The following is an 18,802-nucleotide window of genomic DNA, read 5'->3' as shown; positions in this document are numbered from 1 at the left end:
ACCTTCCAGAAAAGCCGTCAGTCACTGGCGGCAGCCACGCTAATGAATGCCCTGGACTGGAGCGTCAACTGAGCCCATGCACATCAATGATTGATCATTAATGCTTAAAAAAAAAGGTACATACAGCTACATACCGAAGTACAAATAGGGAGCTTGTCATTAGATCTGTAACCACACAACCAGAAGGCTCGTCTATGTTTTATGATCAATTAAAGGGGAAGCAACATACATATCCAAGACACCATCATTGACTGAGCAAAGACTTGGGACGTTTATCACCGTTGACTGGTGGCGGGTCAAAACGATGATTGCTTATTTTGTACGCAGTAAAGTGCCGCTGTTTAGGAAGACCCTACTACGATTGTTCTTTCTTCAATTCTATTCAATGCTGCCAAACAAAAAATGGATCATTCTTGGCGTATTTCCATTTGTGATACAGCCCGGCCATATTTTGTCATCTTACATCGAATATATCAATCTGGACATGAACTTGATATGACACATGAACAGGAAATACGAGTATATCAATATGGACATTGATACCGCAATTATACCTAGATTAAACTAGTTCTCGGGCTTTCTTTTTTCTAATTCACACCGAGTATTTGGTTCGCATGAGTAGTAACTCGAGAGAGACAAATGAGTGGTTGAAAAAAAAGAAGCTTTTTTGAATAAGTCTATTTCACCTTTTCTTGCTTATCTAGCAACTAGGTACAGCGTTCAGAATAAACGTATGGCGAAGGCCCGACAGCGCACCTGAGCTTGTATCAAAGTCGATGACGCGACGAGTCACTCTCCCCAGAGAAAAGAAAAATCTTATTTTCTGTGGGGAACTTGATCATGAAATGTTTACACGTTTATCTGAACGCCCTTGGCTTTGGTAATCGATACAGGCTGTAGCATTTCGCCAGGGCCATCGTGTGCATCTTTTGGGCCCCAAGTTGAAGAGAATGCGGCCAGATTTCCATTCTATATTTGGGCCATTCATTTATTATAATTTTCGCAAACAACGTGCTAGACTGATTAAATGAGATCATATTAAATTTCCCACGGTCTGTTGGGTTTCTATGTCAAAGAACGCGATGTCAGATGTCTTGTAGTTTTGTTGATGGTTTCTGGGTGTAGTTTATGACTTGCCACAGTACTGCGTCTCCGACCGCGCAAGAGTCATGTAGGCCAAGCATTATGGACAATGTAAAGAAGAGTGTGACATGGATGTCACAGCGGGGGAAGGACAGAGAATGAAAACCTTAAAAAGGGGGGGAAAGGGAAGGCGTCAAACATAAGAGAGTTTTGGTATAAGTACGTAGGTAGGTAACCCAGCATTAAAGATCAGCATCTGCTTATAAGCCAAAGGTTCTTTAGTATTCATCGCGCACCAAGGTATATATATACGCGTTTCTAACAAATGGTATTTCAAAACCAGGAATACCGTAACCCCCAGATATTTGGAATCAAGAGGACCTCCAAAACGCCGTTTTGTCCCACCAGAGCTATGCAATAAATCAAGTATAAATCAAGTCGACATTTCACAATTATCCAATGGCCGCTTCACCCTGAACGTCCCCGGACGTTTCAGTCATCGTCCATGTTCTTCCTCTTGGTCGTTTTCTTCTGTTTGCCCTTGCCCTCTCCCTCCACAAAGTGGCCCTTCTCAATCTGGTGTTGCCTCAGATTATCTGGCCGGTTCTTATAGGCACTGGTACAACCCGGATATGTGCACCGGTAGATCTTGGGCGGCTCTGTCGAGTGCTGCAGCTTTTTATGTTTGGCCATTGAGCCTTTGAACCATTGGGGATCGCCTTTGGGCCGGTAGCCACAAATTTCGCAGCAGTCATTGGCCTCCGCTTTCTGTTCCGAGGGTCCTGCTTCCGCTGCTTGTTTTGGAGGCAAATAATCCTCGCCGTGTGATATTGACACTGTTGGAAGAATGTGGCTCGATGTCTGGGGCAGATATTCTTGCTCGGCAGCGGATGTAGCATCTCTGTTCACCATGGTGTTTTCTACGTCGACATCTTTTCCTTGTACGCTTTGTGGAGGGTCGTCCTGGGTGCAGTGTGAGTGCTTGTCTGATGTCTTGACTGATTCTGATGTTTGCGCCATGGACTCCATAATGGGATTAGATGTCCCGTCGAGCGCCGACTCGAGCAAGCTATCCACAAAGTCGCTGCTATCCAAATCCTTCAGAAAATCTGCCAACGGGTCCTCGGGGAAACTGTAGTCTAGGCCATTTTCTTCAATGGCCGTCGATGGGTCGAGACTTGGCAACAGATTGGTTGGCGATTCAATATTTCGTACCATACTTTCGACCAAGGCAGTCGCTAGCGTGTGGTACCTCGACCTTGGATTCGAACTTTGCTGGGAGTATAGAGGATCGCAGAGGCGCCTGACCTCGGGAACATATTCGTCGAAGAGTTCTGGCGAATGCAAGGTAGTTTTGCCTACTTGGAGCAACTCGAGCTCCATCCGCCGGACGCTGGTGATGAAGCCATTGGCCACCTTCTGGCTGATAGACCGTAGCTTGGGAATCAGGCTGCTGCTGAGAGGCCCGAAACGTTGGCTGAGCATTTGCACGACATAGTTGACAGTGATCTTGAATGCGTCAGGTGTTGGCTCGCTGCCAGGTCCGGTTTCAGCAACATGAGTCGAATAGAGCTCAGATGTCATCACTTCTATAGACTGGTGATTGTTGATTCCAACAAGTGTAGAAGTTTCGAGATCTGTGGTTGGGTCAGTCATCTGTATAAATGTCAAGATTTTCAGCTATCTTGAGATATGAGGCTTGTGCATGTCCGGGCTCCTTCAGCCGTACATTGTATGGCATGATAAACAAAGCTGACAGCGAGCCAAGCCGTGATTGGATCTCATACTGGTGACATAGCAGATTGAGAGACAGTAGAAGTTTACTCACCATCAAGGAAGTTCTGGGCTACCCCAATTAAGGGATCTAGGCTGAAGGGGAGAGTCAAATTGGCCCGCAACTCTGGACCCTTTCCCTTCAGGCTAGACGAGCGGCCCAGCACGCTCTTGGTCTCTTCCAGCTCTGATGGTTCCCAAATCGCCGCTACGATAGCAGCATAAGCCGAACGATCCGATGCTGATACAAAATTGCGATATGCTAGAGCCTGCTTGAACAGTTTATTCATGTGCGTTGCTGCTTCTTCCTCATGTATGACGACGGTGAAGGCATATACGACGTGAATAAAGCACAAATAATCGATCGGGTCTGTCGGATCAACACCGTTCAATATGCCCTTGAGACTTGCCAAGCCTTTCAAAATGATATCTTTTGCCGAAATATTCTCCAGTCGTCGAGCTAAATTGTTGTCGACAGTTCGGGTATTGGGTAAAGAGTAAGACAGTTGTTGCTGAAGTGCATGCCAAGTATCGGTGATGAGTGTCCTCGTGTCAGAGTTGAATGGCGCTGCTCCATTTTCTTGGTCGGTGTTGTTCTCGGTAAAAACGACGTTGACTTCGGTATCGATTGTCGAGGGCCACGAATAGTCCTCCTTAGGTCCGAACGTGAAGAGCAGCGGATCATGAACCCAGTCCTTGGACAAGGTCATTCCTATCGGGTCATCGCCAGGCAGCTCGGGCAAATCTCCAAGAGCAAAGTTGTTATCCGTGTTGCACAAATCAATGTTCTTCATTGCAGTTTGTCTATCCGGTTCGGTATTCCAGCTAGAGCAGAAGGACGGAAGCGGGAAGTCTTTTGGGAACTTGCAACTATTCTCGCGAGAAAGCGAGCTCGACTCAATATCGGCACTGAAAGGAGTGATGGGCGATGCCAGAGTTGTGTCAATGGTTGATGAATTGGTCGTCCAGCTCGCCGAACCAGCACTGATTGGGGATATGATACCATGGGAGCTGTTCGCCGACCTCAGGGATGAGCTCGGAGAGAGGTAACTGGTTCGTGGGACCTTGCTTGGTCGTCCCATGTTGTTGGTATCCAGTGTGAGCGATGGTCGGCGTCCGTCACTGTCTTGAAGGCTTCGTATGTCGTGCCGTGGCGGTGGTATCAGAAATGGCGAGGCCGCTGGCACAAATGTGTTTGTTTCTTGAGTCTGCGGCGGCGGCGGCGGCGGCGGCGGCACATTGAAGTGCCCTTCATAATTCACGGATCCCAGTTCGAGGGGTAGCACTGCCTCCATCTCACAGACTGGATTTCCACTGATTTCCGACTCGATTGGCAACTGTGGTTCTTGCTCCATGCTGAGGGAATCGTAACTCGGGGGAGGTGGGATCGCGAAATCGACCTGGGTAAGCTCGACAGAGACATCTCTCCGGGACTTGTGGCCGAGAGTCGAAAAGACCTTCTTTGCCGCATTGATGATTCGTCTTCGTTTTGTTTTGTGACTGAGGCAACATTTGCATTTACCGTCGTTGAACTTCTCGACTTTCATGCAATCATAGCATAGGTACTCTCCCGCTGAGAGGTGCTTACAGGCATGTAGATGCTGCAGCATGGTCTCGTGATCATTGAATTGCTCACCACATCTCAACAAAGGGCACCGCAACCTGTCACTGGGGGCCATTCGTACGGATCTGTTGCGTTTTACCGCAGCCCAGACGATGAAGCGCTGCTTTGCACAATCATCTTCAGATGCGAGGCGAGTTCTACTACAGGTCAATTCGGCTGTGTCGTGTCCAGGCAAAGCAATGGTCAAGGCTTACACGCATGATACCGACGATGATCTCCTTACTTCCGAGCTAACACTAGACCTTGAACTTGTTCTCAAATCAATCGAATCACGGACGTCTTGTGTCATGCGCCGTGGTGTTAAAAAGTCTTGATTGTAGATCGGGCTGTTGTCGGTGGTGGCCGGACGGACTCGAACGCCGCTGGGACTCTTCTCGGACTCCATCTCGGACTAGTGTAAACGAATATTATCACGAAGCACCAGATAAAGAAACAATGGCGGCACGATGGAGCAATCCCAACGGGATGGGTAGGTTTAAGTGGCAAATCATTCGTTGCACTATTAGATGCTGCTCATGGTGTGTCTCTCTTGAGTTATTTGCATGTCATCTTTTTGCCATGCTGCCTCCCTAGAGAGAGATAGAAGAGTGACGAGGTTCTTCTTTGCTGACTTAGGACTGACCAAAGATACATGGTACTTGGCGTAGGACTTTTGGAGGCCTGGACGCCTGATTGGTAGGTTTCCTCTGCTTCCCTGGTCGTAATGCCGGTGGTCGCGAAGGATTGGACCACAGAACGGGATTGGGGGCGGGATCTTACTCGGTAAGGTACGACAGGCAACAAGGCTGAATCTGCGGGGGTCCAAAAGTGCCTTAAGTGCCCTCCGCCCATGTGGATAAACCACCTGGACACGCTGCTTGGAGGGGAGGGATGAGGAAGGACTCTGACTTCCATCTTCGCGCAGCCCGCCAATTGGGGGGGCGCAGTGGGAGATTTGCTGACCGCGGGTTGCAGCCGCAGCAGAGAATGACAGCGGCAGCATATACAGGTAGGGGAAAATCATGAAGGAAAAGAGACCACTTGATCCGTCCTGTTTTTTTGTCCTGGATGCATCGTCCTCGGTTATAGGCGAATGTCCTGGCGGCCTCGAGGATTCTGATAATGACGATGCATCATTATGCACGTCTCAAACGACATTGCTTGCTCAAGCAGACGGGGGATTGAGATGCCGCGCACTTGATCTGAATTTCTCTTCTCGTCGTCTGATTGGGACTTACCCGCGATGCATGTTTTGGTGTTTCGAACCGACCGACAAAGATGCAAAGCAGGAACGGATTCAGTCCCTGGATCATGTAGCTATCAGGAACAAGATCTCCAAAATGATGACGGATTCGCTGGCTAAGACTAAACAACCATAATTTACTTCGTAACTGCAGCCAGTGCTCAAGCAGTCGGTGTCAGTTACAGTAAGCCAGCCGGCTTGGGCCTGAGATGCAGCACCCCTAGTAGCCGTAAAAGTAATGTAGCGCGAGAACATGTGTCTCGGAGATGGCGCAAGGCAAATGTCCTGTCTGGTCTGAGCTTCTTTTTGCGTTTCCAGATATGATCTGGTCCGTGATGATGCAGAACACGATCTGAGATTTTGGCTTGGGACATTCTCGGGTCACTGCTCCGTAGGGCTGAGAAGTAATCCGACAGCGACAACTGCTTACCTCCTTACGTACTTTGTTATATCACACAGTAGCGTTGGGAGGCTAGAACGATTCGAGTCCGTCAGTCCATGGACTCTCATGAATGACTTCGGAAGTCCTTCTACAGGCGAAAGACAGGCTGGGCGATGATGCCAAGAGAAAGCATTTTCGGAGGTGTGGTGGAGCAGAGCGTCCACGTCGACCCTTGTCGATGGGTAGGACTTTTTGGTCATCTTTCGGCAGTCATTTCGTGGTGTGGGCACGGCGGATAGCCTGCCGAGAGACCTCTAGGACCGCCGCCGTGCGACCTGGCGACCCAGATATGAGTATGCGATGGCGGTAGCAGCAGCTTGAGGAAAGTCCAGGGTCTTCGCTGCATACACTTGCAACAATCATCCAAGAAGAACTTGTTTCTTCCAGAAAGAGTTGAAACATATCGTGCTCGATTCTACCGCGGCACATTCTGCGTATATACTTCGGTGTAGTTTCCACAGAGCAGCACGTAGGTGTTTTCTTTCCTTTCTTCTTCTTCCTCCTCCTCCTCCTCTTCTTCTGGCTTAATATTATCATTATTGACACCGGCTAGCGCGCTTTCGCAGTTATTTGACGTCGAATAATATTCTTACTGTACACACAGGTAGGTTGGTAATGGGGTTGGTCATAGGTAATCTAGTGATTTTGGATAGCCAACCTCCACCATCGCGCATGAAACTTCAGCAATAGGCGAGCCAGCTTGGACCACGCCAAGACTTATAATACATCAACTATAAGATTCAAAGGCACGACTGGAGAGGGGAAAAGATATCAATCAAATCTGTCGAAGCAGTCTTGTTCACTGACAGGTGTCAAGTCAAATGGGGGCATGCATCACAGAAACAAACATGCTGCGACGATATGCCCTCACTACGTGATCGCACGGGATGTGTGTCTTATTCGCACGAGGTCGAACAAGATTAGGAGAGCGTGGGAATAATAAGATACGCCGACGTCAACTCGCAGAGAACCGTACTCTGAAGCGTAACATTCCGTAAGACGCCAACTTTAAACCCCCCCCCCCCCCCCCCCCACTGAACTTCCCACTCGCACTCGTCGTTCTACGTAGCATTCCCGAATCGGCGGGCCATTGTGGTAGCTTTCTGCCACTCTCCGTGTCATCCGCAGCTTATCAATTTCGGACCCGAGCCAACCAAACGGTGAGCTCTCAGTGGCATGGTTGCGGACGTGGAAAGATGATGGAGGGAACGGCCTGCCCGTTGAATGGCACCGTCCACGGGGATCACCAATGACAGGCCTCTGAATCGCGATGAGTTGCATGCATGCTAATATAGCGGGCTTGTCGATGCACTGCTTTTGGGTTTCAAAAAGCAGCACAGAGCGAGTGCCGCCGTTTCTGACTTGGGGCGGATAAATGTGAATAGGATATGATGCAAGAATCAAAGAAAGATCATCTTCTACGTACCGACCATGACCTAGTTTGGATATATACCGACTCGCACATTCGTCCATTCGCGCGCGTGCAACGAGTATACTCCAGTGTTCAGAATCCAAAGAAGCAATAGAAAAGACTGATGAACTGCACTCGCAAATCCATGCCTCTCTCTTCTCACCCCAATCAGGTCGGGTTTCACCCCTCCCCCATGTAACCAAGAACTCGCTAGTTCACATGTTGGCCCAGCAATCCCCGTTTTCTATTGAAAAACGCTCTGTCTCTAACATTCATCATTCTCACGAGATCTGCGCAATTCACTTCTCGTCTCGCCTCAATCCGTTGCAAGTGCATGTGCGGTGTAGGCAAAAGTATTTTCGTACTATAGTTGAGGGTCCCCTTCAATCGTCGCTACAGGATGGAACCCAAGTGGTGCCCGCAGAAAGCTTGACGAGCCCTCGAGTTTCAGATTTACGTAGACTGACGCCCTCGGACGGTGATCCATTGGCTGACCCAAGTGAACTTGTTCCCCCGTATGCACCTCACTTGCCTCAGATCAGAATCCCAAAGCTTTTTCGACCAGGGGATGGTGGGAACGTGGGGACTGTGTGCTACTACCTACAAGACCTATGTACTTTTCAGTGGGAGATGCCCCCATACAGAATAACATAACCAACCAGTTATAGGCGGCGTGGGAATTTAGGAAGCATATCCCAGGCCAGGGATTCGAATGCTACTTGACTTTACTGCGTACCAGCTAGTAGTAGTGGGCCAAGCGTCAGCTCTTCTGTTCTCAAGCTTCCTGTCTCGTCGTCTCAATTATACCCCACCGGCCGTTTTGGGGCATGAGCATTCGCAAGACTTTGGGAATGTGATCAACGAGTAGCGCGACAATGCAAACCAGGGTGGTTGGCTCGTTTCGTTCGGTTGGCTCAACTCGTCAAGTCAGTTCTCACCCATTTTTTTTTTCCTTCTCTACCGTACCGTACCGCACTGCACAACGGTCAACCAGTCTTCTCTCGTCTCCCCCGTTCTCGAAACGAAGCGGCGTCGTAGCTCCATATAGACTGGAACAGATTCACACCTCAAAAGACGAATTTTAGTCTGGAGTTGTCTGAACTAGACTACTGCTGCAGCAACACGGGGTAATGTAGTATGTAGATCAGAACAGGCGTCTGGTTGACATGGTACATGACAAACCAGCTGGGCCGACCGTTGACTCCATCTGGTATGGACCAAGACGCGGACCAGAATCTATCTCCTGAGCTTTTTTTCACACCCGGGTTCTGGAGAAAGAAAGAAAGGGCCCAGACCACTATCATGGCAGACAAACAGGCTATAGGCAGCACATGATGGCCAGAACAGCCAGACTCGTGAAGCCAACAAATCTGTTGCAAGCACATGCAGAGATAGCGAGATACTGCTCCCCTGTTGTTGGCTTGTTGTGGCGTCCATCTATCAGACGGTGGGCGATACTATTCGTCTGTAGACATGTCTGGGCAGGTCTTATCAGATAAACCAGCAGCACCAAGCAGAGAGCGTGCTCCCGTCGCAGGATGGCATCTTGATCCCTCGAGCTACTGTGATAGGTACGGAAGCTTGAAACATACAAGAAAAAAAAAGAAGGGGGTGGTAAGTATTTCCCCGGCCAAGATCGCTCGGAGCACATCGACTTCTTGGGGGTGTGAGAGCAGCAAAAGAATGCATAATTCGAGACTGATATCGTCCATCCAAATGGCTCGGCACATGCTCTGTGGTTGGTTCCATCCGATTTTTTCCAATTTTTTCCTCATCATTATTAGTTCGTTCCTCCTCTTGCTGCTCTACCCATGCCTTGGACCCAACCGTTTGCGATCAAATGTGAAGTGATCTGCCCTATGTCCACCCTCGAACATGCTCCCGGAGGACCCTCTTATGCTGTCGATCAAGCCTCTCCCATGGTTCTCTATTCTCATTTGAACCCGAGCAAAGCCCACCCTCTCTCCCCGTTGTGTCGTCATCCTCTTTACCATCTTTATTTTATTTCCTCTTGTCTTCGAAATTCTTAATCTCGCACTTTTGGTCACTGCCCAATCCGCGTGATTTCTCTGTTTCTGAACGAATGAGGGAATTCGAAGAGTAATAGTTCGAGTTTGGCGTCTCGTGAGCCTCAGAGTCTCATCCGGAAGATTTCTCAACTTTCCAGGGTCCAGTCACGGCCAGAACCAGCCCCTCCCCAGCTTATTAGGACGTACACTTTTTTTTTTTCTTCCTGCTGGGGCCACGCACCGGCTCATTAAACACGACCATTGACGCTTGTCCGGGCTTGGACAACCTCGAACAATTTTTTTTCTTGCTCTTCCTTCGCGGCCTATATCCACTATAAGGCAGACGCTACCCAAGCAACTGTTGCTTATTTATTGAATCGCAAATCCCCATATCTTTTCTGCAGGCCTTGTCTCGCTCCAAAACCGCAGCGCTGGCCGCCCATACAAGATGCAGACAGCGAGCACGTGGGTACCACGCGAGCTGGACCTGAGCCATTATGGCCACGGCCACGACAATTATGTGGACAAGATCAATATCAATGTCGTGCCGGGTTTGAAGACTAGCACTGGTGAGTTTGTTTGATATTGTTCGCTGCAAAAATCTTCTTTCCTACACCATCTTCCTTCTTTTCAACTCCTTGGCATTCGCTATACTTTATAGTGTTGTCGCATCGCATCATTCTTTTTTCGCCCTCCTGCTGCAACGTTGTCAGCGTAGCGTACTTTTAAGCCTCCAACCGTATTAGTGGGGGGTGTAAGTCGCATCGTGAAGTCACACACACACACACCGGGCAAGTGTTGGGAGGTTTTCCAGCAATAGGATTATTTGGGTTGGAAAAGCAACATCTTGGGGTAGCCCATCGGTGGTCAGCAATTGCAACACCGAGACACGCCAAATTGCGGGTAGCCGCCAAGTTACCACCACATTGGCCATCAGCCCTGTAAATCAGTCCAGTCAGTACCGTGGTTTTCAACGAAACCTACCAAACTCTAAAAATCACCCACGTATTCTGGAGCATACCATGCATGGCAAAACACTTTGCGATTTTGCAAGAGCTCGTCGCTAACCAACCTCTCACAATGTAGCCTTTTTCACATTTCTGCGGGCAAACCTGAACGTCAACCCCAGCGCCTACTCCTCAAATACCAACACGCCGCTACTGCAGCCAACGTCACCACCAGCGACGCTGCCACCCCCGTCGCCTTCACCACTCGTCACCATGGACACAGCCGCAGCCGCACCAGCAGTAGCGCCGCCCGCTGCGCTCTCCTCGTCCTCGGCGTCGCAGTCGAACGGTATTCACCTCGAGCCCGTACCCGACGACCTACCGCCGCTGTCAGTCGGCATCCTGACGTCCGAGACGGACAAGGTCGATGCTCTGAACCTCGTGACGGACTCAATCGCACAGCAGCGCCAGTCGAGCTCGCGCAACCTCGTTTTCCACCCGTACCTGCTCCCGGCGCTCGCGGCAGCCCTGGCCCTGGCGTTCCAGTACTCGTGGCGCATGCGACGCGACCTCGGCATGGCGCTGATGCTGCACTCGGGCGTCATCATGACCTATCTACTCGCGATTCGGTACCTGACGGGGCGCTACATCAGCGTGGCCGAGTCAATGCGCTGGGACTGGATGGTATCCGAAGACGGCGAGGAGGACACGGTGGTGGGCGTGCGCTTTGGGCGCGAGGTCATTGGCGCCCTGGTCCTGCGGCTCGAGGCCGCCTCCAATCCGACAGGCCGCAAGCGCACGCGCGCCTCGGCCCTCCGCGGCGGCAAGGGCGTCATCCGCGCCTGGACCGTCAAGCTGCGCTTCCGTGGCAAAGGCGTCGGCACCGACATGCTGCAGGAGGCCATTCGCATCACCAAAGAAAAGTGTGGCCGCGACGCCGCCGTCGGCTTTGCCAAGGAGCACGCCAACAGTGCTGACGTGCTACCCGAGGCCCTGAACGGGCAGATGAGGAAGGACGAGCAGAGAGCGGCCAAGACCCTCGAGAGGATAGTGCATGAATGGGAGGATGCGCGGCGGCACAAGAGGGGAAACTCGAGGTAGACAGAAAGAGAAGAAGCTTGGATTATCCAAGACCTTTGTTCTCGTCATACCACTCCATCCGTCTTTCGCTTTGCATATATATAGGGGGGACATTTGGATATAATAATTGCTGTTCTTTCTGGCGCAGATTTGGTTAAGGTTACCTAAATTACAGCGGTCATAGGTTAGATGGCTGGGCGGTCGATACCCTCGTTTCTTCGTTTAGGAAATAAATTGGTTCATGGCTCACCACAAGTAATTCTGATCAAGAGGTCTCGATGCACCTACCAATACCCAGAGCAAGGACATGGATTTCGTTGCGTGATGACCAGTATCAAAGGTAAAGATAGTGAGTGTGATATATGTTGTTGGTTTTTATTTGGGGTATCCATCCATTTCGCAACTTTTGCATGAAATATTATTTCCTACCATGTACACAAAGCTTGTCAACCAATTACACCTGTAAAGAAAAAAACAACGCCACATTTCGTCATGAACATAAGTAAACAGTTGCAATTTTCATCGCTTCTTGGCAGCGGAACGGTGATCTGTGCTGCTGTCGAACCCATAAATGGGTGTTCCCCTTCTTCTAAGGGCGTGAATGACCTATGCCAGTGTGAGTTGAAGGATCGGAACTAGACAGGCTCTGCATGGCATATGACTTACGTCGGTGGTGGTGACGGTCTTTGCCTGGCGATACTCGGTGTAAAGGACTACATCTCGCAAGACCTGGATCGATATTAGCATCAAACACTTCAACCCATTGATATACAAGTACAAAGCATGAGGGATCTGTCAACTTACGCTTTCCAGGTAACCCTTGAGAACACCTCTGACTTCCTCGTAGATGCCGCCAGAGATGCGTTTCACACCTCCACGTCTAGCCAATCGTCTGCATGTGCTTCATTAGCACGAGGCAAAGAAGGAGCACAAGGTAGTGGATGTCTGTCCAATGCGGGTAGCTGCACAAACCCTAGCCCACTTCTTTGTCCAAAAAAAGAAGAATATGTTGAAGTCATGCCAGGAGCGCCTTGCATCCATGCCAGGCGCTCATGGCAGAGACATATGGCAGCCAGGTTTCTCATGGTCTTGCCCTTGCAATAATGGGGAAAGCTCGGGGATTAATGCTTACCGGATGGAACCCTTTGTCACGCCCTGAATATTATCCCGAAGAATCTTGCTATAGAAGTGGTCAATAACTTTACCGGCAAGATGATGCATGTAGTATAATGAGCTTACCGATGCCGCTTTGCGCCGCTTTTGCCGCCTAGGCCCAAGGATGCCTTTCCGCGGCCTGAGGACGAGAAACCTGACTTCCCGGCCATGGTGGATTGTGGTTGTTGCTGTTGTAGTTGGTGGCTTCAGGAGCTGTCGAACTCTCAATGCATTTCCCAAAAAGAGTCGCAGTAGTTGCCAACCACAAAAGTGGTCCACCGTCTGGGACAGTTGCGACGCTTGCGACAACACTGAGTTTCAACGCGGGTTTGGCTTTGGGGGGTGGGGGTGAGGCTTTGGAGGCAAGCGTGCAAACGTTATCAGATAAGACCTAAATAGTCGCGCTAGAACACGAAAGCATGTGCTTTTGCCCTCTCCACTGAAAAGAGTGGCGCACGCAGCAGGTCAACCTAGTGTAGGTCGAGCGTTAATCGTAGCAGTGGTTGAGTGGCTGGTCGCGTGGAATTCTCATGAATGATGAGACTACAGCCTGAGCGTCGCCAGCAAGTTTAGGTCCAAGAAATTGTGTAGTCTTTGAAAAAAGAAGTTGAAAGGAGAAGATCAGATTGTGGTCGAGGGTATTCTTCAAATTCGCACCTTCGGCTTGCATTCTCACATATGCAGGCAGGCAGGTGCATCACTGTGCTGAACAGCAGGCAAAGGACTGCACATGTGTGCACACCCATGTGAGTTCAACATTTTGTGTCTTCAATTTGCAAGGAATAGCAGAGTACCTGCCTGTCAACAACCCAAAGTGACACGCCATCATATATAAGCGTCATGTTCATTAAAAAGATGTATCAAAAGCGGCCGCCTTCTAGGTAATATAGATCCCCCCTTCCAGTGATCCAAACATATTCCGATGCGAGCATCTTATTAGTCCCAGAGACCTCTGCCAACGCACATGCCCATTATTCAATGTCATCTTTTCACATCTAATGGTAGGATCGGCCAAACTAGTAGAATTGGTATCATGCCGACGTGATTTATCGAAGAATCTGCCACACTATCACTTGCTGTTCATGTCAGTCGAGTGCTGAAGTTGCAACCTTCTCCGCCGAAGCGACGTGCGGTCAATCTAAGACTGCGAAGCGGCTAAAATGGGTCTTGAATTAGTAACATTGACCCCCAGATCAATCAGCCAAATTGGGGCGTAATATTCGACTTACCGGCATCGGTAGCAGAAATGAATGTTGCTTCACTAAAGGTCTTGCCCTGCTCTGTGATCGTCTCTTCGCCGATCTTCAGCTGCAACGTGAAGTTGGGAGGAGCAAACTGGGATATTTTAGCTAAATGAACAAGACAGAGGGAAAGTCAAAAAAAAGTAGCCATGGAAAAAAATTACCTGGTAAATGTAAGGCTTGGTGCCTGCAGCACCAGCAACAATCTTCTTGACGAATGCAGGTACTTCGGCCATGACATCCACACGGTCCAGACGCTGCTCAAATGGTCCCTCGATAACAGCTTCAACAGGCTTGCCGTCTTTGGTCTTGCCTGACCAGGTGAACTTGACCTTCTTGGGCTCAGGCCACTCGTTGTCGGAATCTGACTTGGTCTCGAGGTGAACCGCGTCGCAGTCCGAGCCAGCAATGATGATCTCACCGTCCTTGGCGATACCACCCACGGCGACGCTGGTGGTGCCATACGATGGTGGGGTCGTGAACTGCATCAGCACGGCCGAGTAGGTCGGTCCTTGGAAGTCGAGGAAGTTCCACTTGGCAGCAGCGTGGTGAGGCTTCATGCCTTGTAGGGCGTGAGCAAAGAAGGCCTGTCCCTTGAAGTCGATGGGGCCATCCTTGGTCATCATGCTGCCTTCAGCGACACAACGGGGCCAGAATGCGTGTCTCATGGAACCCCAGGGGTTCTTCAGGTCTGTACCGTACAGTGTCTTTCCGTCCTTGCCGGCCACGAAACCGGGGGCCACCTTGGTGATCTTTAGATTGACAATACAGCGCTGATCGTTCATAGACTTGATCGTGTAGGTGTTGCCGTCCTCCGAGAGCTCAACGGCACAGTCCTTGGCATAAAAGTTGAGCTTGTCATCGCTGAACTCGTGGTCGTTCAGAGGGTTGGAGCACCACAGGTGAGGCTTTGAGTTGTCAAGGTAGGAGATCTTGGAGTTGAACTGGACCGTGGTCTTAATGCCGCTGTAGGTCGTGTTAGTTAGCTGATGCCACTTTGTTTGAAGCTGCCAGCGACAAGCAGAAAAGGAAAGCATACGTACGCAACGTTACTATAGATGACCTGGGCAAGACCGAGATATCCGCTGTCAGACATGAGGTAGAAACTCTGTGTCTCGACAGAGGTGGACTCCATGACGGCCCATTTCAGGTCCTCCTTCTTCAGCTCCGTGTAGGGCGTGACCTTGGCATCTTCGGCGACCGACTTGATAGCAGATGGGCCATAGATGGGCTCCTCGGTGCCAACGACGTTGGCTAAACTTCACGGGGAGAGAAAATGTCAGTTTATGGTTTTCTGCGTGTGCTTGCTGTTGGTACCCTGGCAGCCCTGCAAGCAAGACATGGCGGGGCACGGGAGAGGGACGGTATGACGTTTTGCGCCAACGTACGTCTGTTTAGCCCAGTTGAACATTTTCTCGAACTTGAAGGGACAGTCTGTGCTTCTAAAATAGAGTAGAAAAGACCAAAGTTGTCAGTGAAAGAAGAGAAAAGTGAGAGAAAGTCTTTGTAGGATTGTAAATGAAAGGCGGTGATGTCGAGAGTCGATCGCTGCGGCGGGCGTATCTCTATTGGCAGGGTCCGGTTCTTTTGGCCTTAAATTAGTACGAACAGCGAATCACGATGGCGGGACGAAAAATGGTGAACTCCAGTTGTCGATGCAGGACATAAAAAAAAACGGCCCCAGTGGACGACTGGCTGCTGGCTTGGAGGCTTGCGGCGCTGGGGGGGCGTCAGTGTGACGGCGGATGGGCCCTCTGACCAAGCCTGCAGTGCCAAATCTGGTCCCGAAAGTCATGTTCCAGCGCCTGGCGGCTACAGAGTGAGCAGGGGATACCGCGATGGATGGTTCCACTTATTGGTGATCTTTTTGGAGAAAGCCTGGCAGCTGCATTACAGGTGGTTTTATTAGCGTCAAAATTTCCCAGAGAGATGCGATGCGCTTCTGAAGCTCAGGACTTCAATTCGAACTGCCAACACTGCGGTACAGCCATCTCCAGCTTCAATTGACTGTTTAGTTGTTGCCAAATCGCCAGGTACGATCGAATAAGTTGCAATAACTCACCAGACACCATGTCGAAAAGAGGAGCCGCCGCTGGTGCGGATCAAATCGTCAAGCTCATCGTAGGAGCTGGTCAAGCATCTCCCAGTCCGCCCGTCGGTCCTGCGCTTGGTAGTAAGGGTGTGAAGTCGATGGACTTTTGCAAAGTGAGCACATTTTACTTCGGGATGCTACTGCAAAAGCGTCGCTGACAGTGTCGAATAGGAATTCAATGCGCGCACACAACACATCCTACCTGGCACACCAATGCCCACGCGAGTCACTGTACGAGCAGACAGATCATTCCACTTTGATATCCGGACACCACATACCTCATGGCTTCTGAGAAACGCAGCAGAAATCCCGATTGGAAAGAAGGGCAAGAGAAAGGGCGCTTCCAAGCCCGGCCACGAGGTGGTTGGCACCGTCACACTGAAGCACGTCTACGAGATCGCCAAGATCAAGCAAACAGAGCTGAGATTATCAGGCCTGTCACTAGAGGGTCTCTGCAAGTCAATCATTTACCAGGCGAAATCGATAGGCCTTGCCGTGGTGGCATAATAGGATACCGGGACGAGCGCAGCCATTTTGGAGGGCAAGGCAGCCAACGGCAGAGTGGCTGATGTACGTTATATGTGACAACAAAGGGTACAAAAGATCCATTAGACGTAAATCCAGGGCAAAATGATGCTCTGGTCGACCAGGTTTGGTCGTACTTGGTGAAACAATGGTGTAAGATATTTGCGATACGGACTATCACCATACTCTATTCAGCAAAAGCAGCTTGCGAGATGTATTTGTCAAGTCGCCTTGGGAGATGACGCATATTTGACATTTACAAGCAAGGTGATTTCTCACTTGGTCGATTCAGTATGAGCATATGAATATATGAGGGCTGATGAAGCAATCTGTACGTAATGTCCAGTGGTGAGTTATACAGTCGCCGGGCTACAATTGTGACCATTGAGGCTCATATTAAATCAAACATTACTTCCGGGAAGAATTTTCCTATTCATCAGGGTAGACACCTGGATATACTGGGTGGGCATGTTTGAATATGAAATTCCTCTCTCTTGGTGTGAACTTTACATGACAATGACAATTATTCACTTGGTCGATAGCTACATCCCAATTGCGAATAATTCATACGCCCAAGACACAAATTGCTGGGTACAATTTTACCTATCGGCCACTACGGGTATATGAAAATGTGAAAAACATAAAGCGCGAAACCTTGATGTGCTTGACCCATCGTCTTGAATCAAGGCACTAGTAGCATCACTTATTGCAATTTGCGTTTTGCCGAGGAAAAGTTGAAACCCAATCTCTGTAAACAGACTCTTCATGTGTCCCTTTACGATGTGCCTTGTGTCATCAAGAGAGCAAACTCATCATCTAGGGCGTGTTAGCGACGGGCCAGAAATGGACAGCAATCGGCGACGTACAGTCAATGGCGCCGTTTCCATCCTTGTCCGCCGACTGGATCATCTCGTCGATCTGCTCGTCCGTCAAGTTCTCGCCCAGCGAGGTTAGCACGTTGCGCAGCTCGGCGGCGGAGATGGTGCCGCTGTTGTCGCGGTCAAAGACCTTGAACGCCTCGCGGAGCTCCTTTTCAGCGTCGCTGGGCTCGACCTTGTGCGACATCATGGTGAGGAATTCTGAGCGGGGTCAGCCAAAAACTTTTGTTCTGTAACAATTTGCGATGCCTCAAGTCAGGTCACCATTGAAGTCGATGGAGCCGTTCTGGTCGACGTCGACCTCGTCCACCATGTCTTTGAGCTCGGCGTCACTTGGACTCAGACCCAGCTCTCTCATCACCTCGCCGAGCTCGGCGGCAGTGATATCACCTGCACTCGTCAGCCGCAGTCCAGAACATCTCATGTGCGTACGATATTCACAGACCAGTCTTGTCTTTATCCTGAGATGTGACTGTCAGCTTCCATGGAGTGAGAGAATGTTTTGGCCAGACCGCGAGCAACTTACAAAAAGATCGAATGCGAGCTTGAACTGCTCGATTTGCTCTTCGGTCAAGGCTGAAGCCTTATGACGGCATTAGCAAACTTTGCCACATCGTTTCTGTGCAAGAACCAACCATGTTTTCTTCTTTTGTAGATAGATGATATTATTTTCAGTCGGAACTTGCGTTGTTATTTTCCTCAGAAAAAAGTCTTTGGATATGCTGCAGGCGTTGGAGATATTGTTGTTGTTGTTGCTTCTTGTCGTCGGATGGATTTGCCAGTTAGACAATGGAGAGGGGCTAAGAGACATTGCGAAACGACCATGATTGGAGATTTATGCCAAAGAAAAAGACTAAACCGAAAAAGGGGCAGAAACCTGCTATAGTTTTCTTCGATGTAGCCTATTCTAGTAATTTGGTGATCACTACGGGGCGGCGAGGCGTGAGCTTTTTGAGCAGGGCGATATCTCTCCACCCTCGTGCCGTTCTGCCGGGCTAACGGCGATTCAAGATTCTAGAATGTGGAATGTCACTTCAAATTATGATGAGTCCGCTCCGTTCATGATGAAGTTTTATGCATCAGGATGATCAGCATATTGGATATAGCTACATGTCACTGAGAGCGAGAAAATAGAGGCTTGAAATGTGTTATTTCTGGTTGCCTACTGAATTTTATTTTATCTTCGGTCAGGCAGGACGCCATAAGAAATTGTAGCGGCAACCTAAATGACGACACACCCTCCCCGTAGCACAAACGAAAAGCGAGGACATGGTAGAAATACCATGAATACTATCTCGCATTTCCCCGTCATGCAATTGA

General features: G+C 49.8%; 6 protein-coding genes across 6 annotated transcripts; 2 read left to right on the top strand and 4 right to left on the bottom strand.

Annotated features, from left to right (window-relative positions):
- Window positions 1-1,575: 1,575 nt before the first annotated feature.
- Window positions 1,576-4,865, bottom strand: PFICI_04906 (uncharacterized protein; the record flags this gene model as incomplete). The annotated part of the gene is made up of 3 exons (XM_007833487.1): window positions 1,576-2,720; window positions 2,912-4,617; window positions 4,675-4,865. The coding sequence occupies 3 exons, from the start codon at window positions 4,863-4,865 to the stop codon at window positions 1,576-1,578; spliced, it is 3,042 nt and encodes a 1,013-aa protein (XP_007831678.1).
- A 5,147-nt stretch (window positions 4,866-10,012) lies between these two features.
- On the top strand, window positions 10,013-11,612 carry PFICI_04905 (uncharacterized protein; the record flags this gene model as incomplete). Its single annotated transcript, XM_007833486.1, has 2 exons — window positions 10,013-10,133; window positions 10,651-11,612. 2 exons carry the CDS (start codon window positions 10,013-10,015, stop codon window positions 11,610-11,612), a joined length of 1,083 nt encoding a protein of 360 aa, XP_007831677.1.
- Window positions 11,613-12,110: 498 nt separating this feature from the next.
- PFICI_04904 (uncharacterized protein) lies at window positions 12,111-12,916 on the bottom strand (the record flags this gene model as incomplete). The annotated part of the gene is made up of 5 exons (XM_007833485.1): window positions 12,111-12,197; window positions 12,258-12,320; window positions 12,396-12,483; window positions 12,724-12,771; window positions 12,831-12,916. 5 exons carry the CDS (start codon window positions 12,914-12,916, stop codon window positions 12,111-12,113), a joined length of 372 nt encoding a protein of 123 aa, XP_007831676.1.
- A 968-nt stretch (window positions 12,917-13,884) lies between these two features.
- Window positions 13,885-15,398, bottom strand: PFICI_04903 (Survival factor 1; the record flags this gene model as incomplete). The annotated part of the gene is made up of 5 exons (XM_007833484.1): window positions 13,885-13,901; window positions 13,976-14,081; window positions 14,152-14,953; window positions 15,031-15,246; window positions 15,376-15,398. 5 exons carry the CDS (start codon window positions 15,396-15,398, stop codon window positions 13,885-13,887), a joined length of 1,164 nt encoding a protein of 387 aa, XP_007831675.1.
- A 659-nt stretch (window positions 15,399-16,057) lies between these two features.
- PFICI_04902 (54S ribosomal protein L19) lies at window positions 16,058-16,586 on the top strand (the record flags this gene model as incomplete). The annotated part of the gene is made up of 2 exons (XM_007833483.1): window positions 16,058-16,192; window positions 16,251-16,586. The coding sequence occupies 2 exons, from the start codon at window positions 16,058-16,060 to the stop codon at window positions 16,584-16,586; spliced, it is 471 nt and encodes a 156-aa protein (XP_007831674.1).
- Window positions 16,587-17,379: 793 nt separating this feature from the next.
- Window positions 17,380-18,120, bottom strand: PFICI_04901 (Calmodulin; the record flags this gene model as incomplete). Its single annotated transcript, XM_007833482.1, has 6 exons — window positions 17,380-17,420; window positions 17,471-17,683; window positions 17,747-17,872; window positions 17,928-17,943; window positions 18,009-18,065; window positions 18,118-18,120. 6 exons carry the CDS (start codon window positions 18,118-18,120, stop codon window positions 17,380-17,382), a joined length of 456 nt encoding a protein of 151 aa, XP_007831673.1.
- Window positions 18,121-18,802: the final 682 nt, after the last annotated feature.

The sequence above is a fragment of the Pestalotiopsis fici genome (assembly GCF_000516985.1).
Source record: "Pestalotiopsis fici W106-1 unplaced genomic scaffold PFICI_Scf_3, whole genome shotgun sequence".
Taxonomy (NCBI): domain Eukaryota; kingdom Fungi; phylum Ascomycota; class Sordariomycetes; order Amphisphaeriales; family Sporocadaceae; genus Pestalotiopsis; species Pestalotiopsis fici.
This window is presented reverse-complemented; position numbering and strand designations above follow the sequence as displayed.